At 34.1% G+C, this 19,879-nt stretch overlaps 1 protein-coding gene across 1 annotated transcript in view; it reads left to right on the top strand.

Annotated features, from left to right (window-relative positions):
* Nucleotides 1–1,891: 1,891 nt before the first annotated feature.
* The window catches only part of LOC133196117 (T-box transcription factor TBX6-like), an 84,849-nt gene continuing 66,861 nt past the window's right edge, over nt 1,892–19,879 (top strand). Inside the window, exon 1 of the mRNA XM_061332055.1 lies at nt 1,892–2,286. Coding sequence (XP_061188039.1) covers nt 1,892–2,286 — 395 coding nt within the window. The remainder of the gene's footprint in view (nt 2,287–19,879) is intronic.

Here is a 19,879-nt window from a genome sequence, read left to right as displayed (position 1 = left end):
CAGATGCTCAATATCCAGGCTCTGTAAAGTTTCCTTGTAATTAGAAAGTTTTGAAGCAATAATCGATGTATGTTGGTGTAATCATCAACTTGTAATACAAGATGGACCCTTTTGTAATTAAAAAGAATATTAATTATATTAACCGCGTCAATTCCTTTGTTGGTGAATGGCATATTGGAGTTTAAGGGAAAAAAAACGGGTTGTTTTAGTTGCATTTTCTTCTGTAAAAGTGGCTGTTTAAAAAGCCGATGATTTGCAATATCCATAACCACAGATCCGAGCATGTGTTCTGGTGTCGAGGAATCAATAAATGGACTTTCCTGGACCTTTTTAAGTAGACTATTTAACAATTTCAAAGGGACAGAGTAAAGTCTGGTGTGAATGTGATGAAGATCTAATTGTTGATTTACTGTTGAAGAGGAACCTTTGTCTATCTCACTCAGTTTATCTGCTAAATATCCAGGAGCAGAGAATATTTGTAAGGAGTTAAAACACTTTCACTACAGCCACATCCAACACCAGAACCCATGACCTAAGGGAACATTGAATTCACAATATGGAAGATGCACTCTTACTTATTATAATTATGCACTTACTTTGCTTGATACCCAGGAGCAGACAAGAAGATTCGTAAAAAATATTGCATTTTCATTATAATGAACAGAACGCTGCTCTAGCACCAGAACCCTAGCTGACACTGATGCCATGAATTTTCACAGATTTGTTAGAGGGCTCAATGCTTATTACAGTCACAACTGTTTGACTGCTTGATGTACAGAAGTAAAGAAAAAAAAATAAAGATTGCATTCATTTTGATGGTTTAGCCCAAGCCCTGAGACCATGGGGGCGTGGGCCATATAAATCTCACAATTTTTGCTCTCCTTCAGATCAGCCATTGACAATTTATGCCAAAATTTGTTGAAATTGGTTCAGCTATTCTAGAGAAGAAGCTGAAAATTTTTAAATGTTAACGCACCACGACGATCGAAAGCAGATAGCAATAGGTCAATTGAGTGACTCAGGTGACTCCCCCCCCCCCCCCCCCTCTTTGTAGAATTAGTAAATGTATACATGTATATTGAAGTAAATTAAAAAATGCCAATATGGATATAAAGATTTGAAATTTGACGATGGAAAAAGCTGAATTCATTCCGGCGAACTTCGTTTAGTACAGGGAAGAAACCATTTATTTTCATTTAAAGAAATATGAAATCATTTTTTATTTATTATGCGACATAAAGTGTTTGTTCCAAGTGTTATAAGGCTTTCAATATTCTTGTTAAAGTCAGTCAATGGTGGTTATAATTAGCTCGTTTGCAATTACAACCGTAGACTAGGTCGTATTTTGACAGATTTTTCATATCAATTGGTACATGTATGCATTTTTTACTACGGAAAACACTTTTTACCTGATCATGACAAAAAGGGCTAATGACATGTGGCATGTGTGTCAGATACACAGGGGAAGCTTACTCACCCTTGACACCAGGGGCCCGTTTTACAAAAGAACTTACGACTAAGACCAAAATTTAATTCGTCTTATAACTTTTTAATTTACATTATATTGAAAATGGTTTTGTTCTTTTTAAAAGGAATGTAGTAAGTTATTTTTGTACTAGCAATTTTAAACAGAATCATTAATTTTGCAAAATTTTACAATCAACTTCAGTTTTTGGTCTTAGTTGTAAGTTCCTTTGTAAAACGGGCCCCTGGTCTCCACAGGTCTGTAATTTTGCTACAGTCACATCAAGGAATCTATTCCAAACTCAAGATGTTTCAAGGGGTCCGTATTCTTGCCATATTCATAATACGTTTTGACTAAAATTTATGAAATCAATCTCTTCGTATCTTCATCTTTTTTTTCTCATTTTTCCCTTGTATAATTGTAGATATGGAGGGAGAGAAAAGTTACCCCAAAGGTACGGAGGAACAAAACAAACAGCTATCTTTGAATAAGGGCGAAAAGAAAAGTTCAAATAAAAGAGTTTCATCGAATACATCCTCCTCCTCTGCGTCATCTAACGAGTCATCGTCATCAGAAATGGAGTTCCAATCTTCTAACATGGATATATGTCAACTTTATCCAATTTCCAGTAGCTCTTCTGGTTATTCCGACAGACAGAGTTCTTCGTCGGACACTGGAAAGTCCCGAGACGACATTACTGATGAAAAAGACAACTGTATTCCACTAATCAATGGACCCATTACGATGTCGATGACCGAAGCAAAACTATGGTACAAGTTTTTGAAAGTGGGGACGGAAATGATTATCAACAGAACTGGAAGGTCAATATATTTCATTTTACCTTTTAATTGAAGTATTGAAATGTAAAGCAGGACTTGGATACATAAAATTCCCCTTATTCTGCACAAATTTAAGATTTACGATTGAAGGTCAAAAACACCTCCCCCCCCCCCCCCCCCCCCCGTCACCCGCGTGGCGCAGTGGTTACGTGTCTGCTCTAGAGTAGCGGAGTAAGGAGTTGATCCTTACGTCGCGAGTTCTAATCCCACTACGGGACGTTGGAGACCGGTCCTTCGGATAAGACCGTATAATCCGAGGTCGTGTAGCTGTAGGTGCTGGCACGAAATATCCCTCACATGCTCAATGGCCCAGAGTGTCGAGTATAGTTTAAAATTTGCAATTGTCTACCGGCAAGTGAGGGCGTCTCCATATACATGTATATTACAAACTATACAAATACAACTTTCCTTCGTATCTACAAAAACAAACTATATAAAATCCCGCGCAAGCGCGGGGAATTGAATTTATACCACTACCGACAGAAAATATATTGTAGTTTCCTCTGACAGCCTACAGGCTTATAGCAGGAAGAAATAACTTTGTTCAAAATTCCGCATGAAGTAGATTTACGTCTCCACTCCCCCTCCCCCTTCTTTTGTAAAAACTTGAAAAATAACAGTTTCATTAACTGACGTTTATTTTGAAACCTGTTAGATACTATGTTATGGATATTGTACTTCAGATGCTCATTTCATTTCCGTCAAGGATAAAAGCAGCGAATATGCACATTTTACTGATAAATTGATTTTTTGGGGGGAATGGGGTAAAAATTCACAGGTAGTTAGGTCTTGGTTTATAAATATGTATGTACCTTAATGATATGTAAAAAATGTACTTTACTTTTTTTTTTACATATCAATAAGGTACATACATATTCATAAACCAAGACCCAAGTACCTGTGTAAAATTAGCTTTTAACGCCCTATGAATAGGTCGAGTACTAGTATTTGATACTGTGTTCAGAAAAAAACTGAAATGTATTGATTAAAGCACAAAATTTTACAGTTTATTTGTATTTGAACAATACCTTATTCATAATTTTCTCTTTTCATGTAAGCAAGTTCATTACGAAGTACAAAGTGTACTTCGGGTTCGTTGCCAAGATGCTCTCAGTAAGGAATATATACAAATTTTACCGATACATTTATTAGGAAAACCTACTACATATGTAATAGTCTTTCGATATATAAATATATTCTCAACTTATAGTGTTATCAATGATTTACCATTTTCTTCAATGACCATTCACACGAAAGTTTTTTTGATGTTCATGCAGCTATAATCGCCTCGTTTTTCTTTTTCACATCGGGCTCGATACTATATGATGTTCTAGAAGCTTCCGCCAATATTAAGATCGGTGAATGACGAAAATAATTTGCACATTTCCTTTTTTAATCGGTTATCACAACGTATTTCTTTTATACCATATAAATCAAGTTTTGATTGAATAATTCAGTGATGACGTTTTATGAAATAAATAAACGATTGCTTGTTGTCAGTTTCTTTAAAAATTGCCAGTAACTTAGATCCGCCAACCGGAATTCCAACGTACTCAAGTTTTTGCAATTTCATGGCTGTTTGTAGGAAATGAAAGTACACTTTTAATTTTATGTACGATACTTACTATGCGAGTGAAATCTAAATATAGTTTACGGACATTATCTTGTATCTAGTGTATTGCAAAATTTATTAATTTATAAGTATAGATAATTAATAAAATCAAAGATGGTATTTGTGTGGGCGGAAAAACGTCTTACTGCACTGAGAGAGAGCCTTCGAATGGCGTTTAACTTTTACTTAAGTAAGCGTGCGTGCTTTAACAGAATACCCGTGGAACAGGTATTCCATAAATACAGTAAACAATAAGATCGACAGTCAACATAACAAACACTTAGTAAACACGTGTTCGATTGAAACACTTGTTGTGATAACTTCCATAAATACATTTAAGTTCTTATTCGTTTCTACTCAAACGAACATAAATAATTTATAAAATAAATAACAACACGTATACATAGGTACAGAAGCGCTCTCATAACTGCAATTTTGACAATAAAGAAAGAGAAGAGATAAAGATAATAAACCCAACATTTTTGAAACAGAAAGTTTTGATTGCCCGACTTCCACCTTCCATGTTTCTTAAATGGACGATCGCTGACACCTGCTGCCGCTGCAGCGGTAGCACCACCCGACCTCAAACTATGTACGCCTTATCTTTTAGAATCTAGTCCTAAACTATCTAATGTATATAGAACTAACTCCCGAACTCTGGTGTATGATAACGGTTGAATACTTTTCCTTAATTTGTAGGAGTTACTTGTGTTACAATATGTACATGTACCTTGTCTAAAAATAAACTCCTGTGACGTCTCTAATATCTATACTACTATATTAAAATTATAGACTCGAATTTTTGGCCTTTAATACCGATAAATCGGAAGAGTATTGTCTTTTGTTTTATATATTTTAAACATCATTTGTACCTGAAGATTACCGATTTGTTATTTTTTCTCAATTATACTTCGCTAATTAATAATCAACGAAAATTCCTCAAAAAATTCCGGAAATCATCTGGATTTTTTGGATTTTACAATCTTGCGCGTGCGCATTACATTCATGCTAAATCATGGTGTTCAAACCAGAGAAGACAAAAGAAGCACTAACTAAAGTAGATATATATTTATTTTATAATTTCTCTAATAAGAAATCATAAATATATATGAACAGAATATATAACAAATTTCCAATGAAAATTTACACGTATTAGTATTATCTTTCTGAGTTTATCCATGCAAATGTGATACTGTGGCCACGTGGGTACATGTAATCATTCGCCATCTCGGAGACACATTTATATATATATATATATATATATATATATATATATATATATATATATATATATATATATATATATATATATATGTTATTTATGTCTCTGGCCATCTCAACGGGAGCAAAACGCTCATGATCGTAGGAGCAATATTAATGTAACTACCTGATTTTATTTTATCCTTCCTTTCTTTTATGTTTTTTTGAAGGGAATCACATCTTAGTGAAGTAGGCATTCTTTTTCCGCCAAAAATTACAATAACATTATTTTCGTTTCTCAACTTTGAAATAAATCGAAATAATTAAATAACGTCGATATAACCGATATTTTCAATTTGAAATGTGTCTAAATGATTGCAACTTGAATTTATTCGCCATGTTTACTATTACCTTCACTGCTGAGATTTATAACGGGGTAAATATGAAACATAAACTAAGGGCAAAGAAATATTTGTTTCCATGCAAAAAATTCACATTATATTTCTTTGGAGTGTGTTGAAATTAATAGCATTATTGTAGGCTTATAGTTTTGTTATGTAAATACATGTAATGACCTCTGACTCTGGTCTGTCAACAATACGGTGAACACCCCCTGCAATGCTTGCGTCGTGCATTTCCCACGTGAACCATCAAAGAAAGCATTTTATTGTTTATATTTAAATTCACCTCCAAAAATTTCTTTAACTTTCAAAAAAGTCAGCCCTTGCGGCCCATACAGTTCATTCTATCAATGCTGCTAAAATATCGATCGTTTGTAAAATATAATCCATGCATAGTAAATCTCAAAACTATGAGATGGGACAAAATTAAGATCGTAAAAAATATTTATTCATTGATGAAATGAATTATATTTAATCGTAGCAAACAAACGTTTCATGAATTCGCCACAAGAAAAAATACACCAGCGTGAAAACAAGTTGTCTTCTTCAGCAGCCATGACAGTTCTCAAGTGATGTAATGACTTTTGATTGAAAACGTTTAATACTGCAGTAGATTAACTTTTGTTATCACTAAACAGATATATAAATGTTTATGAGGTATGTATTTTATCTTTGCTGCATTATTTATGTATGAAGTAAAAAAAATTCCCATATTCAGTTAAAGATCCCGCTCCCAAATTCTCATTGGCTGTTCCAAAATAAAAACAGTCAAGGTCAGTAAACTTTAAAGTTTGCGGTAAACTCAGATTTTACAAAATATTTTTGAAAAATTTATGCTCTGAATAATTCCATCAGAAACATTTATTTTAAAATGTTTCTGATTACATTGTATGATTTCAATTAAAAAATGGAAATGATATTGTATGATCCAAAAAGAGTTGTACCCCCCACCCCATCTCCACCCCCAGGAAAAGGCTCTATTATTGCAGCAAGAAATACTTTCAAGTTCCTACTTCTCTACTAAGAATACCCTTGCTTGGCTTATCTAAGATAATGATAATATATGTTTCCCATATATTTTATGCTGTACTAATTCAAGGATATCACATTAATTTTTATCAAAACAGGCAGTCATGAGAGCATTTTCTTATATCATATATAAATTACATTTGATATTCTTAATTTTTATAATGATCTCTTGAACAACCAGTATGTTTTTTTTTGGGGGGGGGGGGTATTTGCAAGATAATCTGTTCTGCTTCACATATAGATCTGCTAAATTGTGTAAAAATACCAGTATAGCACATTTGTCCATTTTCATTTCTGCTTTCACAGATTATATACATGTCTAATATCTGTGTATATATATAAAGTATCTGTATTAGCAGTGCTCAACTCTTTTATTGTTGAGGTCATATTTTGAACAAGTTGAGACCTGCAGTGTTAAAATTGTTACAAAATTTTTTACACCTTTAGTTTAATAAGTGTTTGTGTAAAAATACCAGCTTAGCACATTTCTTCATTTTCATTACTTTGTTTGATATGTATCAGAAGTGCTCAACTCTGTTGTTTTCAATAAATATCCATAATTTCTTTTTTTAAATTTGTTTGGAAAGGTGAAATTTATGTAAGCTCCGGCGTGATTCGAACTCATGACTTGATCTGGGGGTCAAACCCATTCTGCGCTACGCCGTTACGCAACAATTTTGCAAAAAAACAAACAAACAAACAAACAAAACAAAAACAAAACAACCCCCCCCCCGATTTATATTCACATTCATTGTTTATCTCAAAAGTACCTTACAATATGAATGTGTCGATGTATTTATTTTGTAAATGTCCGATATGCACATAGATGCATTCATAACAATGTCAACCCGTGCACGCACGGGTCAAAGTCTAGTACCTGATAAAGAAGATACACGAGTCGCATATTAACCGGAGAAGTACGTGATATACATAAAGAAGTTTACAATGAACAACTTTAGGTGCGATTCATAAAAAGATGTGACCTTCTAATATTAAAAATTTCAGAAAAAACGTAAAAATCTCGCATATCCTAAAAGAAAAATACAAGTACGCAATTCATATAACGATGCATCATTCCTCCCAAATTTTTTCAACGACAGCTCACAAAAATATCTGCAGAAACTGGTTCTTTCTTTTTTATGGGTTCACTGTGCTCTCTCATACAACCTTCTTTTACAAACTTAACTAAGTCAGAGTCACAAGGATTGGATTATTCCGACAAATTATGGGCCCAGGTATTAGCATGAGTAGCTTCCTCTATCTTTGAAGAAGACGTGAAAGTTTTTGCAAGATAAGTCAAATATATTGCGAGGTGGTCATCAGTAGCAGGTAAATACATGTAATTGATTTTCGATGTAAATATCTTGCACCTCTTGGAGAAATTGTTGAAGGCATACTTATATTTCTTTGTTGTATCTTCTGCTTTCGACTTCAAGCAGTAGTTGGGTAACGACTCCGCGAGTTCCAAAAGGGATGGATCCTGAGCGCTGTTAAACAAGCATGTACCAAACCGAAAATATTTCTGCAAAACGTACAAATTAAGTAACAAATTAAAATATTCATTCAGTACAATCAGTTCATTTCTACGTGTATCAGGCCCAAATCTCTGCAATACAAAACTTAAATAACTTCTGTTTGATATAGTTAAATTGTATATCCAAACCAATAAAACATTAATTTTAACACCTACGGTACATTAGTGTACCAGGGTCTTAATCAATGTTTATTATTCATAAAACATTAATCCAACATCTGCAGTGCAATAGTGTACCAGGGCCTTAAACAATGATTAGAAAATTTTTATCACTGTATCATTCATAATACATGTACATCTGTAGTACCAGTGTACCAGGTCCAATCATGCCTATATGTGCACCAGGGACACCATCAACTGCAATGCACATATCGCAACAAAGCAAGTCTATACAAATCACACTGCATAATAACATGCATTCAATAATTAAATACATCACAACATATTAGCATCAAGTCTTATTATGTTCCCCAAACGAAGTTTGGGAACATATTGTTTTTACTCTGTTTCTTCTTCTTCTTATTATTAAGGTCTTCCGTCTGCAACGGAAGACCTTATTGTTTTCGTTCGGTTTCTTTTTCCCCATTATTAAGGTCTTCCGTCTCCAACGGAAGACCTTATTGTTTTCGTTCGGTTTCTTTTTCCCTATTATTATTATTATTTTTCTTACCGATTTTGTGCACCCGAATTCTCGGAAATGGCTCGGTCGATTTTCACCAAACTTTCAGATCTGATAGATATTTATCTGAACCTTGTCGGAAATTTTCGTCGTCGATGATGTCACTTCCGGTTGTGTGATATGGACGATTTTCTGATTTTCAGAGGGTCGGCTTGTCCTGGCAATCACTCCTAAACGACTGAAGATATTGAGTTGAGATTTTCAGTGAAGGTAGAAAAAAGATTGTAGATGTGCTTTTTTGCGTCTATATCTTCCCGGCGCAAAAGGCGCCGAAGCTCGGCTGGGCTCGAAAAATAGGCTCAAAATTAAAGCATCTCGCAAAATTTGACACGTTTTCTTTTATATCTTTTTACCTGTAAATATTTTGTTAAAACATATATAACAAAAGTTGTGCAGAATGATAAGAACTTTCATTTGATATCAAGAAAAAAGGGCTGACCCCTCAAATTAGGGGCTCAGAGGGGCCAAAAATCTTTCATCTTTAACTCTTTAACGATCAATAATTTGTAATGCATTACTGAAGCAAAGATGCTTATCTTAACGATTTACAACAATATATGACAAGATACTGATCATATGTTACGTAATAAGGGGTCACAAGGGGCCAGAATGCTAAATATTTGACGCTTTATATCTCGAAAAGGGGGAATATTTTGATAAGCAATACTGAACAAAAGATGGTCAGAATAATGTTCTAAACAATATGCACCCTTTCAGTTTTTGTCAAACGGCCCCATTAAGGACTTGGAGGGGTGGCCCCTAAATATTTCCATTCAGCATATCTCCATAACGAAAAGAAATCTCTGAATAGTTGTTGAACAAAAAGTCTTCAAAATCACAAGATCTTTTATTTGATATCAAGAAAAAGGGGCTGACCCCTCAAATTAGGGGCTCAGAGGGGCCAAAAGTCTTTCATCTATAATTCTTTAACGATCAATAATTTGTAATACATTACTGAAGCAAAGATCCTTATCTTAACGATTTACAACAATATCTGATAAGATTCTGATCACATGTTACGTAATAAGGGGTCACAAGGGGCCAGAATGCTAAATCTTTGATGCTTTATATCTCGAAAAGGGGAATATTTTGATAAGCAATACTGAACAAAAGATGGTCAGAATAATGTTCTAAACAATATGAACCCTTTTCAGTTTTTGTCAAACGGCCCCATTAAGGACTTGGAGGGGTGGCCCCTAAATATTTCCATTCAGCATATCTCCATAACGAAAAGAAATCTCTGAATAGTTGTTGAACAAAAAGTCTTCAAAATCACAAGATCTTTTATTTGATATCAAGAAAAAGGGGCTGACCCCTCAAATTAGGGGCTCAGAGGGGCCAAAAGTCTTTCATCTATAATTCTTTAACGATCAATAATTTGTAATACATTACTGAAGCAAAGATCCTTATTTTAACGATTTACAACAATATCTGATAAGATTCTGATCACATGTTACGTAATAAGGGGTCACAAGGGGCCAGAATGCTAAATCTTTGATGCTTTATATCTCGAAAAGGGGGAATATTTTGATAAGCAATACTAAACAAAAGTTGGTCAAAATAATGTTCTAAACAATATGAACCCTTTCAGTTTTTGTCAAACGGCCCCATTAAGGACTTGGAGGGGTGGCCCCTAAATATTTCCATTCAGCATATCTCCACAACGAAAAGAAATCTCTGAATATTTCTTGAACAAAACGTTTTCAAAATCACAAGACCTTTCAATTGATATCAAGAAAAAGGGGCTGACCCCTCAAACTAGAGGCTGAGAGGGGCCAAAAGCATGTCATCTATAGCTTTTTTAATAATGTTATATAAATCAAAAGAATGAAATCTAATTAGGGAAATCTATATATTATTATCTTTTAACAAAGATCATAGTCAAAATCGTATCTCATCTTATCGAAAAATCGGACGGAAGACCTACTCGTTGCTCGCAACGAGATCTCTTCTAGTTATTATTATTTTTCTTACCGATTTTGTGCACGCGAATTCTCGGAAATGGCTCGGTCGATTTTCACCAAACTTTTAGATCTGATAGATATTCATCTGAACCTTGTCGGAAATTTACGTCGTCGATGACGTCACTTCCGGTCGTGAGAAAGGGACGATTTTCTGATTTTCAGAGGGTCGGCTTGTCCTGGCAATCACTCCTAAACGACTCAAGATATTGAGTTGAGATTTTCAGTGAAGGCAGAAAAAAGATTGTAGATGTGCTTTTTTGCGTCTATATCTTCCCGGCACAAAAGGCGCCGAAGCTCGGCTGGGCTCGAAAAATAGGCTCAAAATTAAAGCATCTCGCAAAATTTGACACGTTTTCTTTTATATCTTTTTACCTGTAAATATTTTGTTAAAACATATATAACAAAAGTTGTGCAGAATGATAAGAGCTTTTATTTGATATCAAGAAAAAAGGGCTGTTTTCTCCTATTAAGGGTTCAAAGGGGCCAAAATTCTTTTATCCATATCTCTTCAAGGGTCAATATTTCGTTATAAATTACTGAAGCAAAAATGTTTATCTTAACAATTTAAAACTACCTTTTATAAAATTGGGATCATATATTACATAATAAGGGGCCAGAATGATAAATCTTTGATGCTTTATATCTTGGAAAGGGGAAATATTTTGATAAGCAATATTGAACAAAATATGTTCAGAATAATGTTCTAAACAATATGCACCCTTTCAATTTTTGCAAAACGATCCCAGTAAGGACTTGAAGGGCTGGCCCCTAAATATTTCTATTCTACATATCTCGAAAACGAGAAGAAACTTCTGAATAGTTGTTGAACAAAAAGTCTTTGTAATCATAAGGCCTTTCTTTTGATATCAAGAAAAAGGGACTGACCCCTCAAATTAGGGGCTCAAAGGGGCCAGAAGTCTCTTATCTATAACCCTTTAATGATTAATATTTTGTCATAAAGTTCTGAAGCAATAATGTTCAACTTAACAATTTGCAACTATATATTATGAAATTTTGATCATATATTGCATAATAAGGGGCCAAAATGATAAGTCTTTGATGCTTCATATCTGGGAAAGGGGAAATATTTTGGTAAGAAATATTGTACAAAATATATTCAGAATAATGTTCCAAACAATATGCACCCTTTCAATTTTTGCAGAACGATCCCATAAAGGACTTGAAGGGTTGGCCCCTAAATATTTCTGTTCTACATATCTCGAAAACGAGAAGAAACTTCTGAATAGTTGTTGAGCAAAAAATGTTTACAATCACAAGTCTTTTCATTTGATATCAAGAAAAAGGGGCTGACCCCTCAGATTAGGGACTCAGAGCGGCCAGAAGTCCTTCATCTATAACTCTTAAACTATCAATATTTTGTTATCAATTATTGAAGCAAAAATGTTCATCTTAACAATTTGCCACTATTATTATAAAAATAAGATCATATGTTGCGTAACAAGGGGCCAAAATGGACCAGAATGCTAAATCTTTGACGCTTTTTGAACAAAAGATGTTCAGAATAATTTTCTGAACAATATGCATCCTTTAAATGTTTGCAAAACGGACCAATTAAGGACTTGAAGGGTTGACCCCTAAATATTTCTATTCTACATATCTCAAAAACGAGAAGAAACTTCTGAATAGTTGTTGAACAAAAATGTTTTAAATCACAAGTCTTCATTTGATATCAAGAAAAAGGGGCTGATTCTTCAAATTAGGGGTTCAGAGGGGCCAAAAGACTAATATGTGACTCTTCAATGATCAAGAAATTGTTTTAAATTACTGAAGCAAAAATGCTTAACGTAACAATATGCAACAATATGTTGTAAAAATTTTGATTCTGTATTGTGTAATTTGGCGCCAAAAAGGCCAGAATGCTAAATCTTTTACACTTCATATCTCGAAAAGGGGAAATATTTTGAAAATCAACATTGAACGAAAGATTTTCAAGATTATGTTATATAAATGAAAAGAATGAAATCTAAGGAGGGAAATCTTTATACCATTATCTTTTAACGAAAACTTAATCAAAATTACATCTCATCTCATCGCAAAATCGGACGGAAGACCTACTCGTTGCTCGCAACGAGATCTCATCTAGTTATTATTATTTTTCTTCCTGGGTACTTTTTTGTCCGTGAGTGATCTCCGAAACTACACATCCGATTGAGGTGAAACCGTTTTAGGGTTAATAGGAATGTTATGTACATTTGCGGAACGAAGGTCATTTTGCGCGCACGTGCGTGCTCGTGCAATGAGTAAAATGACCAATATACATGATATAGTTATAAGTTTCATATCTTTTGATGAAATAATTTGATACTCAGAATATAAGGATATATTAACAGTGTAGACAAGATGACATAGTCAGAATGCACATGCATGCATGTGCGCGCATGCGCATTGATTGAAATAACAAATAAAATTGATATAGACTTAACATGTACATTCTTTGATGAATTGCTTTGAAACTCTGAATATAAATATATATTAGAAGTGTAGACAAGAAGACTTGATCAGCGCACACATACATGCACGTGCGTGCGCGTGCAATGAGTAAAATGACCAATATACTTGATACAGCCATAACTTTCATATCTTTTGATGAAATGCTTTGATACTCAGGATATCAGGATATATTAATAGTGTAGACAAGATGACATGGTCAGCATGCACATGCATGCACGTGCGCAATGATTGAAATAACCAATACAATTGATATAGACTTAGCTTGTACATTTTTTGATGAATTGCTTTGAAACTCAGAATATAAAGATATATTAGAAGTGTAGACAAGATGACATGGTCAGCGCACACATGCATGCACGTGCGTACGCGTGCAATGAGTTAAATTACCAATATACTTGATATAACCATAACTTTTACATTTTTTGATGTAATGCTTTGATACACAGAATATATAGACATATTATAAATGTAGACAAGACGACATTGTCAACATGCAGATGCATGCACGTGCGCGCGCGCATGCAATGCTGAAATGACCAATATACTTGATATAGCTGTAACTTTTATACTTTTTGATGAAATGCTTTGATACTCAAAATATGTAGATATATTAATAGTGTTGATAAGATGACACGGTCATCATGGACATGCATGCACGTGCGCGCGCGTGCAATGCGTAAAATGACAGATGTACTTAATGATAGCCGAATTTTTTTATCTTTTGATGAAATTTGAATATAAAGATGTATTAAAAGTGTAGACAAGTTGACATGTCATTTTGTACATGCATGCCCGTGCGCGCGCGTGTAATGCGTAAATAAAAAAAATATACTTGATTGCCTTATTTAATGAAGCTTAAAGGGAATAAGACACCAAAAGGAAGTTGGGGAGCGTTTGGGGAACATCTGTAACGGTCCCTGTTACAATTAATACTAGTTAGTAATAAGATAAAAACCTGTTCGAACCAAAAACGGTGTTTTTGTCTGACCCTGTACGTAGATTCCAGACACATCTTTGAACTCTAATATATCTGTGACATACTGTAAACGTATTACATTTGGCTGTGTGTTCTTTTTAGCGCCTTTTGTGGAAAGCAGCTTCCGTTAATTCAGTACATCTAAAATATGTTTAAAATATTTTTTTCAAATTAAAGAAATTTATTCTTATATCTATCATGAATACATACATTTACATGGGTATATCTATTATATTTATATCTTATTAGTGTGTATTTATAGCTGCAGTTAAATATGTTTTGTTCTTTTTACAGTGAATCTGAAATATATGACTTCTTTTTAGGTTAAATTTTTTTTATGTGTTTCCATTAAGTCGACCATCTCTAATTTTTACCCACCACCCCTAATTTAAACTGTACAAAGTTACCATATATATATATATATATATATATATATATATATATATATATATATATATATATATATATATATATATATATATATATATACATATTGCCTAGTGTATATTTTTCATTACATACATACTTACATCTTGACTTCTATAACATTCTCCTCTTTTAGATAAACTTTGTAGTTATGATTTGCCAAAGTAACTTGCTTTCTGAAGCAAGCACAAATTCCTATCATGCAAATATATTGATGAGATATATATCTGGAATGTCCTGCTAACATGGTGATATTTGAATATAGACCAATTAAGTCTGTTATATAAAAAAGAATATATAATTTAAACATTATGTCAATTTATTTGAAAAAGCTTCTTACATGTAGTTTTTATACAAAATGAATATTTGAAAACATTAAAATTTATACCTGTGCCTAGGGTTGTTCTAACCATTCCCACTGACTGCCGTATCTTCTGCTTGTTGTTTTCCTCCAATTTCATCTTGAATTTCTCTCATGGGTTTTAGAGTACATGAAATCCCACATGATGGAAATGCAAGTCAGACTTAATAAATTTTGTTTCAATATTTGGCAAAGTGAATTTGACTTTAAAAATCTATTATTAATAAAGATCCGTACATCATTTTCAAGTTGAATGCCAAGAAAGCAGTGTCTCCTCCATTTTCATTAATTGATTGATGACTTACTTTGTCATTCATTTTAAAAAGTTGAAAAACGCATAATTTTTCTGTTATTGTTTCATGTTTATTTTTTTTTATTTATTTTTTTTTTTTGGCGTCTAATTTTGCCACATTTTGTTATAAACTTCTTTAGACTTCAATACAGGAGAGTCAACCAAAGGAAATAACACCAGTTTAATTTTCTGTCTTCAGTGCAAAAGAGTTAGCAAAGGGAAATAAGTTTCAATTGCCTGCAAAAAATTATATGCATACTGTAGAAGTGGAATACATTACGGTGTTTTTAATTTCACTATGTTCACGATTGAAGAATTTTCCGCGAACTTTAAACCATCGTGATTATTATTTCATTTCATCTCTAAAACAGACATCGGTATTATCATTTGAATATAAATGCTGTGTATAAAACAACAGGCAAAAAAAAAAAACAATTAAACAAACAAACAAATTGAAGAAATTTTATTCTGGTCATGAAAGAAAAACAATCAAAACATTGTTATTTTTGTTCAAAGTGAAATAACACAATTTAAATTCCGACCTTGCTGAAGGCGCCGACGATAAAGTCACGGTTGGCTAAACGCTCCAGTGCATACACGAGCCATTTAGCGTGGATGGGTTTGATTTTTGACAATCTAAGATCGATACTGACATTTTCGACCTCTTCGCCTTTTTCTAATGCAGATTTAACTTCATCAGCATAAAAACTTTGGAACTGTGACTTTAGAAGAGATTTAAATTTTCCATTTATTTGAACATCTAAGGGCTGAAGCCTATCGGTACACGCTGCCGGTACAAAAACAACCTTTATTCCTTTTTCCTCCATATAACTGAGTAATTCCTTGTCTTGGTGGGCTTTGAACACATCAAAAATGCAGAGCGCCTTCTGTTTTAGAGGAAGATCGAGGTCATCGCGCACCTGTTCGACATACGGCAAAATGATCTTTTCTACGTAACGCTTCATTGTATCTGCATTGCTCCAGTGATTTTCACTGTGGTGCACGTCCCATGACTTGGGGAATCGATACTCAGGATGACACTTGTCTGTAAGGCCCTGGTAAAGAAGCTGTGGGGGAAGAAGTTCACCGGCCTTAGTAACTGCGAGAACTGCCGTAATTTGGCGCTTGTCGTCTACCCCTTTGATTGGAACTTGCTTGGCACCTATTAAATAAATGTAAAAATCTCAGTGATCTACAAAAACAGTGTTTACATGGTTAATTAAGGTTTAATGATATATTAAGAACAATAGAATTACCGGCCTTTTACTGTATGATTTATAAAGACTTACCGCTTTCATGCATAGTCCATTCCCCGCAAGGAACTAAATTTACAGCTGTTTGATCCCAATTAATGATAAGTTCGTCTGGAATGTTAAACTTTGAAATATTGTCAGAAATTCTTTTCAAATATGCGTTTTTTATGTCATCAAAATCTTCGGGAAAGTGTTTGATTCCTTTTGTGCCCTTCCGCTTCGAGAAGCCCATTCTGTTCAGTAGAGATCGCGCCCATTCCTTGGTAATCTCGATTGTACCCCCATTTTCTTTAAGTTGCGTGCTATCTTTGAACATCAAGATCCCCTTGGCCCCGGGCATGACAATTTGTGCATTAACGACACCTCCTGCAACTCTTAGTCTCCGTATGTATGCTTTAACAAGATCATCATACTGTCCAAGTTTTAAGGGCCGTCCACGGGGGGAGTGCGGCAGAACACTCGGTTTAGTTTTACTGGGACTGCTTTGATAAAGTTTTCTGATGCTTCGAATCGTGCTTTCGTTCACTTCTCTTCCCAGTTCCTTGCTGAAATGACGGGCAGCTTTGGCCGGACCATTTTCAATTGCGTATCGTGCCATCTTTGCCCTAGTCTCTGGTGTGTAAGTTCCATATTCCCCACGTTTTCGTTTTCTGGGAGTCACAGCTTTTTCTACCTCGACATTGCATGAAGCAGTAAGTTGTGCTTCTTCATAATTTTCAATCTCTGTAGGGTCGGGCATTGTTGGAATGTTGGGACATTTATTTCCTAAAGTCCCACGTCTTACCCAATTAAGTATCGACATATTGACTAAACTGAATAACTTCAACCATAGGTGAGCTTTATTCACTCGTAATTATTTACGGGAGGTAACTCTACTACCGTATGAAATCTCTTAAACGCCACGAGTTGTCTTTCTTTCTCTAAACCAATCGTGAATTTATATTACAAAATAGATTCTCCGTGAAATTAAAACCACCGTGAAAGGTAACTTTCCAATAAACCGTGAAATTTTAGACACGTGAAATTAAAGACGTCTACAGTATCAAGAAATAGGCACCTTTGTATTCACTTTTATGACAAATTCATGTAAATTGATCTGTATCATATTAAAAACCTTGGGTTAAATTGAATAAACTTTAGATGCAAAGAAACTTTTCTTACTTTGCTATAAAATGAAACCCATGTTATGTTCATAACTTTCCTACATTAAGGAAGCACAGAATTATTTTACATGGTGATGACAATCAGGTCAGTTTTGCCATATCAAAATATTTCAAAGTCGTTGCTATGGAAACCAAGGAGGTACTGTCCAAAATTTACCCACCAATAATCTTTACATAGGGCACTCTCTAATATTATGGTGATAAAATAAAATTCCATGATTGTGCGTGGCCAAGCATTTTTGGTCCTTACAGAGAATTGATGTTAAGAACTATGACTTGCATATGGATTTTATTGTTTCAATTCAATTGCCCACGGGCAAGTGGTTGATAAAATTCCACCTGCCCACCCTGAAAATTCACTAGCCCCGGGCGTCGGGCAATGGGATTTGTCAGCCCCTACATGGGAATCTGGCAGATTCATGCTCTCTCTTTGGTTTTGAATACACCAGTATTCTCTATTTACCCAAAACTTGGAAATCTAAATGTACGATTGGATTTGAACAGAGTTGTCTTGCCGAGAAATTACTCATGCAGTGAAATCAACCCCGTGTACATTTTTTTGGACCTCAACAAGATCCGATATGAACCGCTACAATTGGATACCAAATCACTTCGTGGCAGTGGTACCTATTGATGATTTTCAAAACGATGTTAAGGAACACACAGGATCTCAACAGAAAGTAAATACAGATCATGTTAAGGGCGGCATTAAAAATGGAAAAAATGTTTAGACAAACAGCGAATGCAGTATGCCTGAAGAGCCAGTGATAGAACAGAAGACAGAAGAGCACTAAGTTGACCAAAATGGCTGTATGAAAGGTGGAAACGAGTTTGTGATAAAAGATCAAGAAGTAAAGGAGCAAAATGAAATCGCCAAAATGCAGATGATCAGAAAAAAGAGGCAAAGATACATGAAGAAAAAGAGTACAAAAGTGTAGAATTCAACAGATTGAAAGAAGAAAACATATTGAGAGACAAGAAACAGAGTAATACAGATCAGACAAAAAAAAAACAAGCCATCTTCATGTACAGAGAATAGTGTGAAACAAGAGAACGACATAAACGATTTGGAAACATATTTAGGGAAGTATGTAGTTGTATCGTATGATGGGAGTCCGTATCCAGGCTTTGTTAAAGACATTGGATACAATGATATATATGTGTCATGCATGCATCGGATAGGAAGGAAAGAAAACAACTGCTTCTTTTGGCCAAGAAAAGTCATAGATGAATGCTGGTATACTCTGGATAATGTATTGGCCATCATTCCGGAGCCAAAAAAAAAAAAATAGAAGGAAGAACCTCACATTACAAAATCGAGGATTATGTATGGAAAAAAGTCACAGAAAAAAATAAAAAGTGACTAGGTCGTGGTGTTGCTTCTTTAGAAGAATACACCAGGTTCACTTTTCCACTATAATTCCTTTTGTAAAAGTGAGACTGAGATCAAAACTGAGCTCGTCCAAGTTTTATGCCCCCGGAGCCAGATACATAATCTTTGAGAAGTGAAAAGATGTCAAAGCGTTTGAACATATATATATATTGTTGTATTCAATGTTTTTCTTTCGAATGAAAGTTTTATCTTTTTTAAAACTTTTCAAATTGTCCTTCCTGTTACTTTTTTTCATTGTAAAAGCTAATATTTGCATAGGCAAACACTTTTTAAAATGTAAAACCTGTTCAGTTTTTTATTGTACATGTATTTCAGTAATAATTCTAGTTAAATCTAATTTAAATGCATTTTTATTACTATTTACAAGATTGTGTAATATGACAAGTCTCCCCTGTTACAGTCGTACACATGTATTATTTTTGTTCTCTATTTGTCCATATTTTAAAATTGTGATTAAGGTTTTGCCAAAGGTCAACATGTCCAAAAATTTATTTTTACAATAGCTCCAAAACTATGTGGTTTATAAAGTTAAAACTTTTACAGTTTATAAATATATCACTGATTAACAGATAGAAATTATCACTTGATAACAAATACTTTAAAAAAATATTTATCGAGAAAAATTCTTTTTAAAAAATGCATATGTTTTTTAAAAAATACACCTAATTAATTCCGTACTTTTAGTGAAAGCTATCATTGCAGAAACCATATATGTTTATCAATGAAGGTCAAGTTGGACTTCGATAGTCTCTGGAAAGTTGTTTTCCCTGTTTATTTTGTTTGCTTAAATATCGTGGTAACCTGTTTTTGAGTCAAACTT

This window comes from Saccostrea echinata, unplaced genomic scaffold (assembly GCF_033153115.1).
Source record: "Saccostrea echinata isolate AGI-Se365-2 ecotype Australia unplaced genomic scaffold, CSIRO_AGI_Sech_v1 ptg000030l, whole genome shotgun sequence".
Classification (NCBI taxonomy): Eukaryota; Metazoa; Mollusca; class Bivalvia; order Ostreida; family Ostreidae; genus Saccostrea; species Saccostrea echinata.
Note: the sequence above shows the minus strand (reverse complement) of the source record. Positions and strands in the feature narration are given on the sequence as shown.